This window comes from Cannabis sativa, chromosome 4 (assembly GCF_029168945.1).
Source record: "Cannabis sativa cultivar Pink pepper isolate KNU-18-1 chromosome 4, ASM2916894v1, whole genome shotgun sequence".
Classification (NCBI taxonomy): domain Eukaryota; kingdom Viridiplantae; phylum Streptophyta; class Magnoliopsida; order Rosales; family Cannabaceae; genus Cannabis; species Cannabis sativa.
In genome coordinates, this window is record NC_083604.1 from 55,035,917 (window position 1) to 55,050,691 (window position 14,775).

Here is a 14,775-nt window from a genome sequence, read left to right on the forward strand (position 1 = left end):
GGCTAGGGCCCCCTCCCAAGTCAACTGCTATGACTTGGGTCTACTCAACTCCATAATGTCATCCTTCTTTCCACGTGTCAAAAATTGATGTTCACGTCACTAGGAAAAGTTTCTGGGTTAATAGGTGCCTTTTGAATCGGTCGACTCTACTCCGCGAATCGACTGGTCAGTCTTGCCCTAGGGCTCGAGCGATCTTATCTTTTCATAGTTTTTATCATAATCTTTGTCCTAAGCCTCATTTTCATTCTCATCAAGTCCTTCACTGTCATCCTCTTTGAGGGGAGTTTCATCAACAAGCTTCTCTAGCTACAGGCCCTTACGAAACAGACGACTGGCCATCTCTAATGCTTCAATGTTCCTCATGACGTCCCTAGAGCGTTCGTTTGTAGGGTCCAGTTCATATCATCAATAATTTCATCTTCTCGGTCTTGACGAGCATGGGGTCTGACCATAGTTTTGAGTTACAACCATTGTTGTAGATGACAACAATGGAGGATACTTTCTTCAGCTCTCAATGAAAGCACCAATATATTTATTAAAATTTTCAAAAAATTGAATTGATAATAAGTTGAGCTAAAAAAAATTAAGAAACAAATAAAAAGAGGATTTTTACGTGGTTGAGGTGTTAATGAGCCTTAGTCAACGAGTCAATATTATTGAAGCTCTTTGGCTATAAAGTATTTTACACAAGTGTTCTTGTAAAATTTATACAAAGTTTCTAGCCAATGTTCGTAACCCAATGCATTAAGAGATAAAGCCTTATTTATATGCCATAACTAGGTTTTTGGGTAAAACCCACACACAATAAGGTTTGGTACATAGAAATAAGCCCACTGATTGGATAAAATACAATATAATATTGACCTTGAGCCTAGTAGATGAGGCCTAATTGAGATATAACCATCATCCGTACAATACAGTATTATTTGATGTTGATAGATGGCCATGCGCCAACGATTGTGTGGAATACTGGTCAGAGGAGTTGACGTTGGATAAAAGGTAGGTTACTTTTTGTGTTGTGCATATTTCCCATGAATGATGTGGTGGACAAGCCCCTAATTTTGTGGGATCTTGTGTCAGAGACATGCCACATCAGATAGATCCTAGAAGGTGTTGGAAATATTTTACTAGGATCTAGATTTACTAACAAGTATGTTTCATTAAAATCCTAATATGAATTCTAAAACAATGAAATAAACACATATAAAGTTTAGGAAACCTTCCATTGGGTGCATCGGAATATAATGACTCCTTCCGTTCAGATCTCTAGCTCTTGATTCCTTTCTGTAGCAGAGCATCACCAAGATCTGAACCTGGATCTCTTTCTCTCCTTCCTTGATGCTGATTCTCCTTCTTGTTGATTGGATTCTTCACAATCTTCCACACTATGATTGAGATACCACTTGATGTGTGTGGGCACTCACTCATCACTCAAGGTTTGAAAATTGAAGAAGAAAAGAAGAGGGAATGGTTTCGGCTATAGAGAAAAGAATAGGAGGCTCAACTTTTTGAAGACAAGAAATTTCATCCGACAGAGTTAAGTTTGAATGTGAGCCATCACTATCTATTTATATGTAACCATCTAGGTTTAGGTTAGATTTATTTGGCATTAAAATAATGAAAAAATAAATGGTATATTAAATGCATAGTGGTCGGCCATGTATAGGATAATGCGCCCCACTTGCAATTTTGCCATTTTGTCATTTTTATCCCATTTTTCTCAAAAATGCCAACTTTCTAATTTAACCACTCAAATGCCAATTCTAATTATTTAATAACTAATAATTAATTATTAATAATATTGTCATTTAATATATTTATTAATTAGACATATAAAGTCTCTTAATTAATAAATAAAACCTAGAATCTCTTTTCTTCACAATTTTGCCCTTGCTTAGTGAAAATTCATAAACTAGACATAGTCTAATTTTAGAATTATAATTGATTAATTAAAATCAATTAACTGAGTCTTACAAGCAGTATGGTCTCAACTAGTATGGGGACCATGGGCCTATATAACCGAGCTTCCAATAAGCAGATCAAGAATTTACCAAGTAAATCCACTGACTTATTAATTCCTTGTTGAATCCACGCATAGAACTTAGAATTGCACTCTCAGTCATATAGAACGCTCTATATGTTCCACGATATAGATACGCTATAAATTATCTATTTTTATAATCCTAATTTGATCAATGATCCTCTAATAGATGATCTACATTGAATAGGGACTAAATTACCGTTACACCATTCAATGTATTTTATCCTTAAAACACTTAGCTCCGTATAAATGATATTTCAGCGAAATGAAATGAGTACTCAACCATTTATCTCTGTTTAGCCAAGCTCGAAGGATATCATCGTTTCACTTCTAAATACCTATAGAAGTTATAGATTCAATATCTATGTCGCTCCCACTCAATTATACTATCATGTTCCCAAAATGTACGTATCACCCTGACCCAAAAGTATGCTTAACTAACAATTCAAAGAACATGAATAATACTCTTGAGATCGAACCTAATCATGTCAGGATTAAGATCATTTGATCTAGGATCAACTAGGTGATATTGAATTGAATAGATATTACGGTAAATTTAACATATCAAATGAAAGTTCAATATCGGTCCCTTCCGATGTATCCTCCATACATCTGATACTGGTAAACTTTGCCAATGCCCTAGAAAGGACATAACACTTATCCAAGGTGTAAGAATACCTATCGCTGATTATCATGGCAGTCTAAATTCAGTGAACTGACAAATCAGGGAATAAACTTTCGAACATATAATCAAGATTATATTTCACTGTGCTGACAACACTATAATCATTAACAAATATATATGTTCTGGACTTAATAGAATTTATACATTTTATATAATCATGAAATAAATCATGTGAACCATGCAACATAAAATGTTATTTCTGATCTTTATTAACTAAATCTGATTATTGAAATGGATTTTATTTAGGGCACAAAACCCAACAGAAGGTTGGTTTTCACGACAGCCCTAGGAGGTGGACTTCTGCAACCCCTTTTGGAATACCCTTCTGGGATATTCGTGGGGCATCTGTTTGCATCTTTTCATACACTTGGCAATTCAATTAAGTTAACTCTTCAGATTCATCGGTCCGTGTTTGTTTTCAATCAAGTCTTAACTATCTACTATTGAGCCAAACCGCTATCCGTTTGGGCCTTGAGAATGGGCCGCAAATCGACTAAGGGACATCGAAGACACACGTGTCGCCTGTCCAGAAACGCAGATAACACTATCATTGATGGCCATATTGAGAATCCTTGTGGCTTATGATTTAAAGAAATTAAGTAGAATTTGTGGAAATTAGTTCCTATAAATAAAAGCTAATTTCTGTTATGATAGTTAGTTGTAACTAACTTTACTAATTTGGTTGGCAGCTCAAGGTAGACTCCTTCAAATTCTAACTGCCAATAAATATTTTCATTCTCAATTCATTAAGGTAAATGATGCAAAGCAAGATTAGAGAGGGAGAGAATATAGAGAAAAGAGTGAGATTGGGACTACTTTGGTTTTTCTATGGAGCTACATATCTAGATGAATATGCTTGTTGGGAACTGAGTGTTTAAGAGGAGGGAAACACTTTGTGAGGAATCAAGTGAGTTGTATAAGTTAGAGTGTATTGTACTTAATTTTTTGCTCAATCAATAAAGAGATTCGGCAATATTGCACAACTAGAATAAATCCATAAATTACATCGATTTATTAGTCTTCAATCAACATATTTCTTGATGTTTTTTATGTTTCTGCATTGTTTTATTCTTTTCATTAATTTTGATTTTGATTTAAGTTCTTGCTATGTGTTTTATGGTTTTAGTTGTTTAGTTCTTGATCTCTAATTCAGTTAGTTTTTTTTTTTTTAAATGAAATTAATTTTCCCACACCCTTGTTTGTTTTTCATATTTGTTGTTTCATTTAGTTGTTGCATACTTTGAGTTTTTGTTTACAAATGAGGAAGTGATTTATAAAATATCTTAAGAAGTACATCACTGAAAAAGTAAAGTTACAATAAATTAAATTTAATAGAAGATTAATTGCCGAATGATTAAAGTATACATACTCGTTGATTGTAAATTAAAATGTTGATAAATAGATGACACGTGTGTGAAGATCCATCCTCGGGGAGTCTGTCTAGTTTTAAGTTTTCCACAAAGGAACACGCTAATGATGAATGAACAGTTGATTCACAAAAACACTCATTTAGACGCCAAGTGTGGGCCTATTTTTGAGTGTTTAAATTAGAGGAGAAAAAGAAGGGAAAGCTCTCTCTCAGTTCTCATTTTCATGTCATGACACGAACATGAAAGACTTTTATATTGAAACAGAAGAAGCACAAGTCAACGTAAACGTAGAAAGTTTGAAGATTTGACCGAAAATCCACAGTCCAACTCGGTTGTCCGAAACTTAGATAGAACTCGAAGGCGGCTGCTACCGAACCCTCCCTCGCCCATCACTATGAGTTGTTTGGCTCACGCTATGACTATGATTCCCCTGTTTTTTTATTATTCAATATCTTTTCTTTTGTCAATACCTCAATACCCATTGTTGGCTTCTTCTTCTCCTTCTTCCACATTCCCAATTTCACTTCCTCTTCGGAATTGGATTCTTCGATCCTTCTCTTCTTCGCCGCTTGCTTCCATTTTTCGGCTACGAAACGTCTCTCTTTGACCCCGTCTTCATCTTCTTCTTCTTGTCTTCTTTTGAAAAAAATAATAATAAAATAAGACGTTAGAGCGAAGAGAAATTCCTGTTTTTTTTTTTTTTTTAAGATTTTGGTGAATAGAGGAGACGGAATCAATCTGTTTTGGTTTTGATCGTATGGGTTTTTGGAGTTGTTATAACTAGAAGTAATTTACTTGGGCTGTTTGGGTGTGTTTGGCAAACTAGAAAAGTTGTGCTTGGTGAATTGAGATTGGCTCTGGTGATGATATTTTGGATACAATACTAAAATTTGAGCTGTGGGTTTTGTTGAGGGGTGTTAGAGCTCAAATGGGTGGGATTTGTTCGAAAGGATCCTCTAAAGTTGAGAATCCATATGGGGAAGGAAATGGGCATGTTGATCGTCACAAGTCTGATAAAGGAGAGTACCAGTCAAGTGTGAAGACCATGGTTACGCCGCCTCCGGTGATTGGAATCAAGGAGGATAAGTTACAAGAGCAGAAGCAGCAGTTGCAGGATCCTGTTGGGTTACAGAAAATTGATGCTGCTGCTCCTGGCGATGATTTCTACGATGGGATTCCACGGTATCCGAGGGCTCAGAAGTCTCGATCCGTCAGGTCGACACAGGCGGCGGTGGCCAAGGTTTTTGCATTTTCTGAAGTTCTTAAATATACGTGGTTTAGTGCTGTTATTCTTTCATATGAAGTGTCGCTTTAGTCAAACTAGGAGGTTATGGTTAGCAATGCTTTATCAGTTTTTTGAAAATTAACCTCCGTTAGTTATAATGCGCTTATACCTATCATAAAGAAAATAGAAATTTAGTATTACATACTTCTGTAATAACAATGGATGAACTTGATAATGTCTTTTCTAACAAGAACTGAATTTTTTCCATATATATGATGCTGTTATTTGTTGTTCCAGTAGTCTTTTACCCTAAACAGTGCTGGTTGGGATTCCATAACAACTGAGTAATTGATTTTTTCTTTTCTTAATAATCTTTCTTTATATGTCTACATTTTCCATTTTTTTTTTCCTTAGAGTATTCTTAAGATCTACCCTCATTGATTTGTTGGAGTCGTTAATTATGACTCTGACCATTTAGTTGGAGCTCAAATACATATGCTTGCTGCCTTTATTTTCTCACAAAAAGAAATAATACTTCTATTTGATTCTCTTTCTTGATCCGCCATGTTTCAAGCTAGTCATGATTTTGCTGCTAATAATTCTGGCATTGTTAAAGTGATAAATTTTATGAGCAGATTGGTTTTTAGTCTGCACCACCTAATTTTGCATATTATTTTGCCAATTTAGAATTTGGTAAAGTCTGGCTCTAAGGAAATTGTAAGTTATTGAATAACCATGCATAAGTCTTGTTTGGGAAGCTCATGTTTGAGCTGTATGTTTATCATTAAGAAAATACATGGTTTACTTCCTTATACTTCTAGTGGGCAAGTGTTGTCTTAAGTTAGTGGTTGAAAATTAAAATATGCTCTATGGAATGATGGCATAAGTAATTTAATGCTCTGTTGTTGTAGGTTTCCGAGGTAAGTTCACGTTTAGGTAGGGCTGGTACAGCTGGGTTGGGAAAGGCAGTGGAGGTTTTGGATACGCTTGGGAGCAGCATGACTAATTTAAATGCTGGAGCTGGATTTGCTACAACAGCACCCAGTAAAGGCAATGAAGTGTCAATTTTAGCATTTGAGGTTGCAAATACCATAGTTAAGGGTTCTAATCTCATGCAATCACTTTCAAAAAGAAGTATTCAACAATTGAAAGAGGAGATTCTTCCTTCCAAAGGTGTGCAGCATTTGATATCTAACGATACAGATGAACTGCTAAGGATTGTTGCAGCTGACAAAAGGTGGATAATGAATCATGTAGCAGTTGTTCATTTCATTCAATACTTGAATAATACAAGTTTTGGAAGAGAATTCATTTTGTTTTTTAATTTACGGAATTTTTCTCTGATAGGGAGGAGTTGAAAATATTCTCTGGGGAGGTTGTTCGTTTTGGAAATCGCAGTAAAGATCCTCAGTGGCACAACTTGGACCGTTATTTGGAAAAGTAATATATGTGTTATGTTATACATTTAAGTAATTCTGTCGAAATTAGATTTCCCAGTCCTATATCCCTTATTTGCTTTGGTGACATCTTATTTTCATTTTCTAGAATCAGCAGGGGACTAAATTCTGAAAAGAATTTGAAGGAGGAGGCAGATTTGGTGATTCAACAACTAATGAATTTAGTTCACATAACTGCTGTGAGTATATTATCATCCTATAATTAGACAAGTGCATTTTCTTTCTGGTCACATATTGGATAGTTTCCTTTTTTATATTATGAAGTTCCAAATATTGTATGCGTAGCTTATTCTTATGTACCAAATTTATTATGCATAAACCAGCTATGCAACATTTCTAACAGCATAAATTTTCTTGTAAGAAGAAAAGGAATTATAATAAAGATAAGGATGAGTAGTCATCAAATTAAACTAGGGAGACCCTTGAATTTATGCGTATTAGTCTACTTCCTATGGAAGAGTACTTTTCCTCTGAATGATAGTAAAAGGTTGTGTTGTTCCTCTTCTTGACGAAATGACCCTCACAAAGCTATAAATATGTAAAGTGATATAGTTAGATGATGGCTCTTGCATAAATGCTATTTGTTGTTTCCTTATCACTTTTTCTTAAATCTTATATTAAGGATTTTTCAGTTGATAGGTGCCCTTTTTCTGAACTAGTGGCTGAACATTTTTAAAGACATTTTCGTATTATTGAATTTAAGAGTTTAATTATTTATACAAATATTTTTAATTTTTCAATAATAAACTTCTGTTTTGGTTGCACTTTCTCTTTTCATCGGTAAAAGTTTGTCTTCAAGTATTATCTTGTATGTTAATTCGTTTTCAAAAGAATGCTGTTTGAGCTCTGTGTGTCGTTATTTTACTGAACGCGTTAAAAGACAGCCAAATACTATTCTGAATGCAGGAATTATACCATGAACTACATGCACTGGACAGGTTTGAATTAGATTATCAGCGTAAGCGTGTAGAAGAAGAGATGTCAACAAGTACTCAGAAAGGTAACTATGTGGTACTTGCATTGTTAGCTGTTGTTCTCCAGGATGATATGTACTTTTCTGTTTTATAATTGGATTTGTAAGCATCAATTGCACGTTTTACACCAAGGTTGGTTTAATTCTCATCCCATTTTTTCTTTTCCTACCTCATTTTTTTGAAAACTCGTAATATAATTTTCAAATATGTTTTCACGCCAATAAAATTTCCTTAAATGCAAACATATCCTTACTTTATTATATTCAATAAGAGAAAGTGAATTTGTAAAAAGGTGAATAGAGTCACACATCATTCAAGTGTGTGTGTGTGTGCGCGAGTGCGTATGCGTGTACGTGTGTTAATATCAACTTGTGTAAATTTGTGGTGAGCTAGGAAACAGTACTTAAATGAATGGTGATATGTGTAAAAGACTGTTAAACGTGCATATTGTATTGATATTGATACCATTTATTATGATCTGACATTTAGAGATGTTTATTTATAAACTAATGGATATTTCCACCATAGAATCCATTTACTAGAAAAAAAGAGTTATACCATTTAATATAATTTTAAAAAAAGCTTAGTCTAGCTTGTGTATTGGTATAAAGATAATATTGTGGATTGGAAGACAATGTTGCACAATATGGAGCAGTTGAGGAAAACTAAGTAAAGTAGAATGTTAAAAGTCATTTCAACCTAATGTTAAGCACAACCAAATACTGAACTTAGTTTTATAATTATATTGTATTTGATATTGTTTAACTCCCTTTGTCCCACAGGCGATAATATGTCACTCTTGAGGTCAGAACTGAAAAGCCAAAAGAAAATTGTTAAGAACTTAAAGAAAAAGTCACTTTGGTCTAAAAGTCTGGAAGAGGTAACTTTCTTCTTTCAGTATGGTATTTACTATATATTAACTGTTGAAGATGACTGTTAGATAGTAGCCCATTGGCTTTATAGGTTCAAAAACTTATTTTATGACTGTTATGGGATTAGTAATACCATTTAGAGAAGTTTTCTAAAGAAGCTGGTCTGAAAAGCCCTTCAATAAATATGTAGGACCTTGCACCATTAAGTAAAAGAATTCTGAACTTTATCTTATTTCTTTTGTTTCTCATATGTCCATTTAAAATTGTAACTTTTGTTTGAAATAGTTTTTGAACAATCATTCATAAGCTCTATTTTTTCTTCTTCAAATACTCAAAAGAAAAGAATATCCAAGATGGATGCTCCTAGTGTTCACAATCAGGTTATAACCATAGCAGGGACTTCTTTCCATGCTTAATATATATACCAAGTATTTTCTATCATTTATTATTGTTGTTGATTTATTGCAGGTAATGGAGAAGCTTGTAGACATTGTCCATTTTCTACATCTAGAGATACAAAATGTGTTTGGTGATGCTGGTATGTATGCATTAACGGTGTAACATGAATAGATTTATTAGAGATAGATATTATTTTGCTTTTTTTTTTTCTGAAACAAGATATTATTATACACATCATACGTACGTAATGATTTGTATATTTAAGATTAACAATGATAGTATTTTCGCCCATTTAATGGATTGAAACTGTGTTTTGAAGTGGAGAACTTTAATGTTTGTGTTCCTTCACAATAGAAATATTAAACAAAGTTAGTGAAATGGCAGTGAGAAGATTCGGGTATGAGGTTGTGGCAGGGGTAATTGTGTCCAAAAAAGTTTGTCAAGCATATATCCTTCTATCTAAAAGTGCTCCCTTGATCTCTAGCCTGATTGATTATGCCTCGTATTTTTTTTCACTACAGAGTAATACAATTTTCATATCTATAATAATAATGGTGAAAAGAACATCCAGTATTCATCCAACTCAGAGAGTATATATAACATTCTCAATTTCTACAGATGATGAACATATACCAGCAGCAGAAGAAACTCCAAGCAGCCGTAAAAAATTGGGACCTGCTGGGCTTGCACTGCATTATGCAAATATAATTATTCAAATTGATACCCTTGTAGGTTTCCCATTTCTAATCATTCTCTTCATCTCATTCTGCATCTTATGATTATCTGTTTGCATCCTGTATCTACTTTTTCTCAAGAAACATGATTGATTATGTATTTTATCTTGTAGTTATTTCTTGTTTAACTCCATTTGAGTTGCTCATTTAGCCTATGCTTGATTAGATTTTTTTTCATAAAAAAACTACTGAATGTTAGAAATAGTCAAACAAACAAGTAGGACAGGCCGATCTTAGAATATTGCAGTTTTGTTAAGAGATAGCTTTATATTTTTATTGTTTTGGTGCTTGGAAGAGCTTGATGAGAGGTGTTGATGGTGATGAGAACTTTATGAGATTTGATTTGAATGGTTCCTTGAGATCTTCAGGGTTTACAGTGTATGTAGAGTTTATATATGTAATTGGCCAGAATCTTAAGGGTAATTTGTAGTAATAATATCTAACGATCTTATTATAGAATACATATACACCAAAATTAGTTGACTGCCTTACTTATCTGTATCTCCCAATCATTAATCTAGCACTGTTCATATTTAATGAGGAGAGTACAGAGTAAAGTTAAATCAGGGGCAGCTGCTAAATATTCTAAACTGTGATACTGAATCTTTGAATCTGATAAATTGATTTCAGTCCTTGATTGAGATTGGTTGCTAGAATATCGTAAATTTTTCCGACATAGACTCTGTGGCAGGTTTAGAGTGTAAGGGAGTTTTTGAACCTGGATTACATTTGGCCAAGTTACTGCTTAGTTTACACTGAGACATGTATTTATTCAGAAATATAATCCATTGCAGAATATTATTCAAATGTTGGAATATATAGATATAATTATTATGGGCAAAGATTTTTGTAGTTGTGATATTATAGTAACAGCTAATGCTTGTAGACTTCAGAATGCCGATGCTTATCAAAGATGTCTCTTAATGCTTAGACAAATGTGATGGATTGAAAGAGAAAGATAGTATATTTAACCATGTATCTTAATGAAAATTACAATGCCACATTAAATTCTTTGTAAACATTTCAATTTTTGTAGATCTTACAAAACAAAATGAAGTATGTGTCGCTAAAAGAGCCCTTTTTTTTATCTGTTTATGGCTGTACTTTATAAGTTCATATTAAATTATTAATGATCGAGTGCAGGAAAAATTTGTGGGCTTATGATGCATATTCTTTTTATGAATATCACTCTCCTTAATATGATTTAAATGTTTTCTGCTGCTGCAATAACCAGGTAGCCCGATCAAGTGCAATGCCTCCTAACACAAGGGATTCTTTGTACCAGAGTTTGCCACCAGCACTAAAATCATCTTTGCGCTCCAAATTAAAATCCTTCCATGTCAAAGAAGAGGTAGCATGGGTGCTTGTAATTTTTCCTTGACAAGAAGTTTTTCTATGTGGTTCGACTCTTTTGTTCGTAGTGATGTTTTATAGTTATGTGTCGATCCACTGATTTCTTTTTTCCTACAGATGACTGTTAAAGAAATCAAAGATGAGATGGAGTTAACTCTTGGCTGGCTTGTCCCAGTTGCTACAAACACAGCCAAGTAAGATGTCCTGCATTTCTTGCCCTCTTTTTCTGTGTGTATGTATTTGTAGGCTTGCATTAATGAACTTATGGCTAATCATTACTATGCTTGAATTTATTTTCAAAAACCAGAGCTCATCATGGTTTTGGATGGGTTGGAGAATGGGCAAATACTGGGTAAGTAATAAAAATCTATCAAGTTTTGTACTTGTAGCATATTTCTCTTTCAATGAGTGCTTCTCTTATTCTTTTGATGATTGTACAGTTCTGATGGGAGCCGAAAGGCAGCTATTCAAACTGAGATAATGCGAATTGAGACACTTCACCATGCGGATAAGGGAAAAACAGAGTCCTGCATACTTGAGATGTTGTTGTGGCTTCATCATTTAGCCTCTAAAAGCAAATCTGCCAACACAGAGGTTAACAAGTCACCTTTCAAGTCCACATCCGACCCAATGGCAAATCAGGAGCCCAAGGACATGCAAACCAATGCAAAGTCAGTAGTGCTAACGCCTGAAGACTATGCAATTCTGCAGGCGACAACCAAGAAAAGAAGAATTCCAGGTATCAGCAAAAGCCAGGACTTCGACGCTGAGAGGACCTGTTCGAGAAAACGCAGCTCTCTTACACGGAGTAGCAGCTATTCTCCTAGAAGAGAAAGCAGCAAGGAACCGCTACCTTTCAATAGGCTTTCTTCTGGGGTTCGTGTTCTGGATCTCGTATTTGAGAAACAGAAAGTATTGGATATGATAGACAGAGTGGAAATACATAGATAGATCACAGATATTCTGTTGATCCTGAATTTGCACCCGGGAGTGATGAGAGGGGCCAGTCGTGTTCTGTAAATTTACTACACTTCGTTCTATTTTTTATTTATTTTATTAGGATGTTGCACTTGGGTCGAGAAGAATATCAAACTATATTTTTGGGTTGGGAAATATAACCTTTACACTTGAAAATATATCTATATATTGAGAGTGAAGAATGTCGCTAGGTAGAAAGACCATCGATATTATGATATTATTGGGTGCACAGTTAGAAATAGGAACTTGTTGAACTTGAGGTTTTGGAGTAATAGTTAAAGAATATGACTATAGCAACTATTACCTTTTTCAATAGTGTATAATAAATAAACAAGATTCTATGTAACATATCAAATTCATCCATCAGGTGAGATTTTTGTGGGTTACATGTTAAATGTCTTGTTTGTTTGTTTCGTTTTAAGAATACGATACTTTATTAGGATTGCACACAAAAAGGGTTACATATGAAGGGGTTTCTTCCAAAGAAAAAAGAAAGAAAAAAACTAGTCAAAGGATATACTAAGTCAATTTATGACCCACAACATTAAAATTACCACTAAAATGAGAATGAGATGCTTTGGAAGTTTAGACAATAGAACTTAAAAGTCAGAAAATATAATTGCTAACTCATTATTGTACACATTAGAGTTATTTAAAACTAAAACCAGCCATAAAGAATCTAAAAAAATAACTTTAACATGCAAAACAATAGTACAAACCTAATTCAATCCCTCCAAAAAAGTAAAGTTTCTATTCGAAATGATGAAAGACCACATGTATCATAAAAACCAACCTAAATAAGTGTCCCCTTAAGCAAACAAAAATATACGATAAATAACTCAAATTTTAGAATATACTCTATTTAACAATCGAACTATCAGTCAAAAATAAAAATAAAAACTATTAAACCAAAGGGAGATCCCTTTAGTTACAATCCTAAATTTTATTTTAGCTTATTGATAATATTGTACCTGATAAACATTGTATTATAATTACAATCTTAAAATTTATTTTAAGGGTGCGTTTGGAAGTAACTATGTAATTACTAGGTAGAGTAAGTAATTACACTATATTTTAAAATACAAGGTGTGTTTGGATATGAGGTGGTAATTACATATGAATTCCTAATATCTTGTTTGGTAAAATAGTTAGTAATTACATGGGAAAATAATATTTTTTAGTAGCTAATGTTTAATGTGGAAAGTTTTTAGCAATTACACAGTGTAATTACATTCAATTCTCATGGGGGCCATGAGAATTGGAGAGTGTAATTAGAACCCCTCAATTACTTCCAATTACACAGTTACAGTGTAATTACATGGTCAGACAAACATGCCAAATTGTGTAATTACCTCCAATTACATTGTGGCTTTCCAAACGCACCCTAAATAGTCTTTTTGTACCTAAAAAAATTTAAATTTAGTTTAAAATTTTAAAAACAAAATAATGTCTACAAAGTCTCACATAATCTCAGAAGCCACAACTTAGCCATCTTACATGGCACTTCCAACTAGCATACATGGCCCAACCATCTAACAATAATGGCACATATCAGCCATCAATATCATACATGAAACAAATCAGCCACCACACTGTTATGATTATGCCCTGAAAAGTCTGTAAAGACATTTTAATTATGAATGTAAGTGAACGATTTCATATATGTTTAAATGTTGAATTATTAGTTAATAATTTAAATATACATATCGAATGTTTTTTTATTCATGTGTGAGGTTGTGTTAACTCAAAAATTTAGACAAAGATTCCTAAGCCTCACCCGCTCGCTAGATTGGCGAGAATGAAATATTTATTAAGTATAAATAAAGAGATATACAATAATTTATAGTAGTTCACTCTCTGTATCGCAATAGTAATGGAGCTACGTCTACTTTGATTTTTTATTTCTCACGAGATGGTACTACAGAAAGATACTAAGTGTTAAACTATGGTTTCTAGAGAGAGATACTCTGACCCTGTAGGTAGTTTTTTGAATATGAAAAATGAGCTAGAGGAGCTCTCCTTTTATAGGTGAAATAGGTCCTTCAAAATATGAATAAAATAATCCAAAAATATGAAAAAAAAAAATACAAATTGGCTATTTTTGATCGTAGATGATGATCTAAGGGTAAAACTTAACTTCTGAGGTCGATCGTCAATTTTCGGAGCTCGAGTCACGACGGGGGGACCTGCTTCGTGTAAGTTATGGCTTATTTACGTATCTCCCTTGGGTGAAATTTAGAGTTGATTGTTGGAATTATTTTACCAGAATCTAGATTTACTAACAAGTAAGTTATTAACATGCTAAATATGAACTTCTAAAACGATATGAAATAAACACATATAAAGTATCAGGAACCTTACAGTGGTTGCAGCGGAATATAATGTCTCCTTCCACTCAGATCTCTAACCCTTGTATCCTTTCTGTAGCAGAGTATACCAAGATCTGAGTCCGAATCTTCTTCTCTTGAAATTGGATTCTTCACAGCCTTACACATTATGATTGAGTACCACTTGATGTGTGTGGGCACTCACTCTTTCACTATAGGCTTCGGTTTAGAAGAGAGGAAGAGAGAGAGAGAGAGGTTTCGGCTAGGGTAGTGAGAAGAGGCTTGAAATTTTTACTGAAGGAATGAGATGCATCATCTTTTCCCTTAAGCCATCACTACCTATTTATAGGAAACCACTTA

General features: G+C 33.8%; 1 protein-coding gene across 2 annotated transcripts; it reads left to right on the forward strand.

The window, feature by feature from the left end:
* Nucleotides 1–4,162: 4,162 nt before the first annotated feature.
* On the forward strand, nucleotides 4,163–12,436 carry LOC115712276 (protein PSK SIMULATOR 1). Of its 2 annotated transcripts, XM_061114198.1 has the most exons (13): nucleotides 4,163–5,336; nucleotides 6,233–6,558; nucleotides 6,669–6,761; nucleotides 6,867–6,957; nucleotides 7,685–7,778; nucleotides 8,535–8,632; nucleotides 8,963–9,004; nucleotides 9,093–9,162; nucleotides 9,642–9,751; nucleotides 10,992–11,108; nucleotides 11,228–11,304; nucleotides 11,418–11,462; nucleotides 11,551–12,436. In XM_061114198.1, exons 1-13 carry the CDS (start codon nucleotides 5,025–5,027, stop codon nucleotides 12,059–12,061), a joined length of 1,986 nt encoding a protein of 661 aa, XP_060970181.1. In that variant the 5' UTR covers nucleotides 4,163–5,024; the 3' UTR covers nucleotides 12,062–12,436. The 2 variants fall into 2 exon arrangements, with proteins under 2 accessions (XP_060970181.1, XP_030496397.2); XM_030640537.2 differs by lacking the exon at nucleotides 8,963–9,004 and having other exon boundaries at nucleotides 4,174–5,336.
* Nucleotides 12,437–14,775: the final 2,339 nt, after the last annotated feature.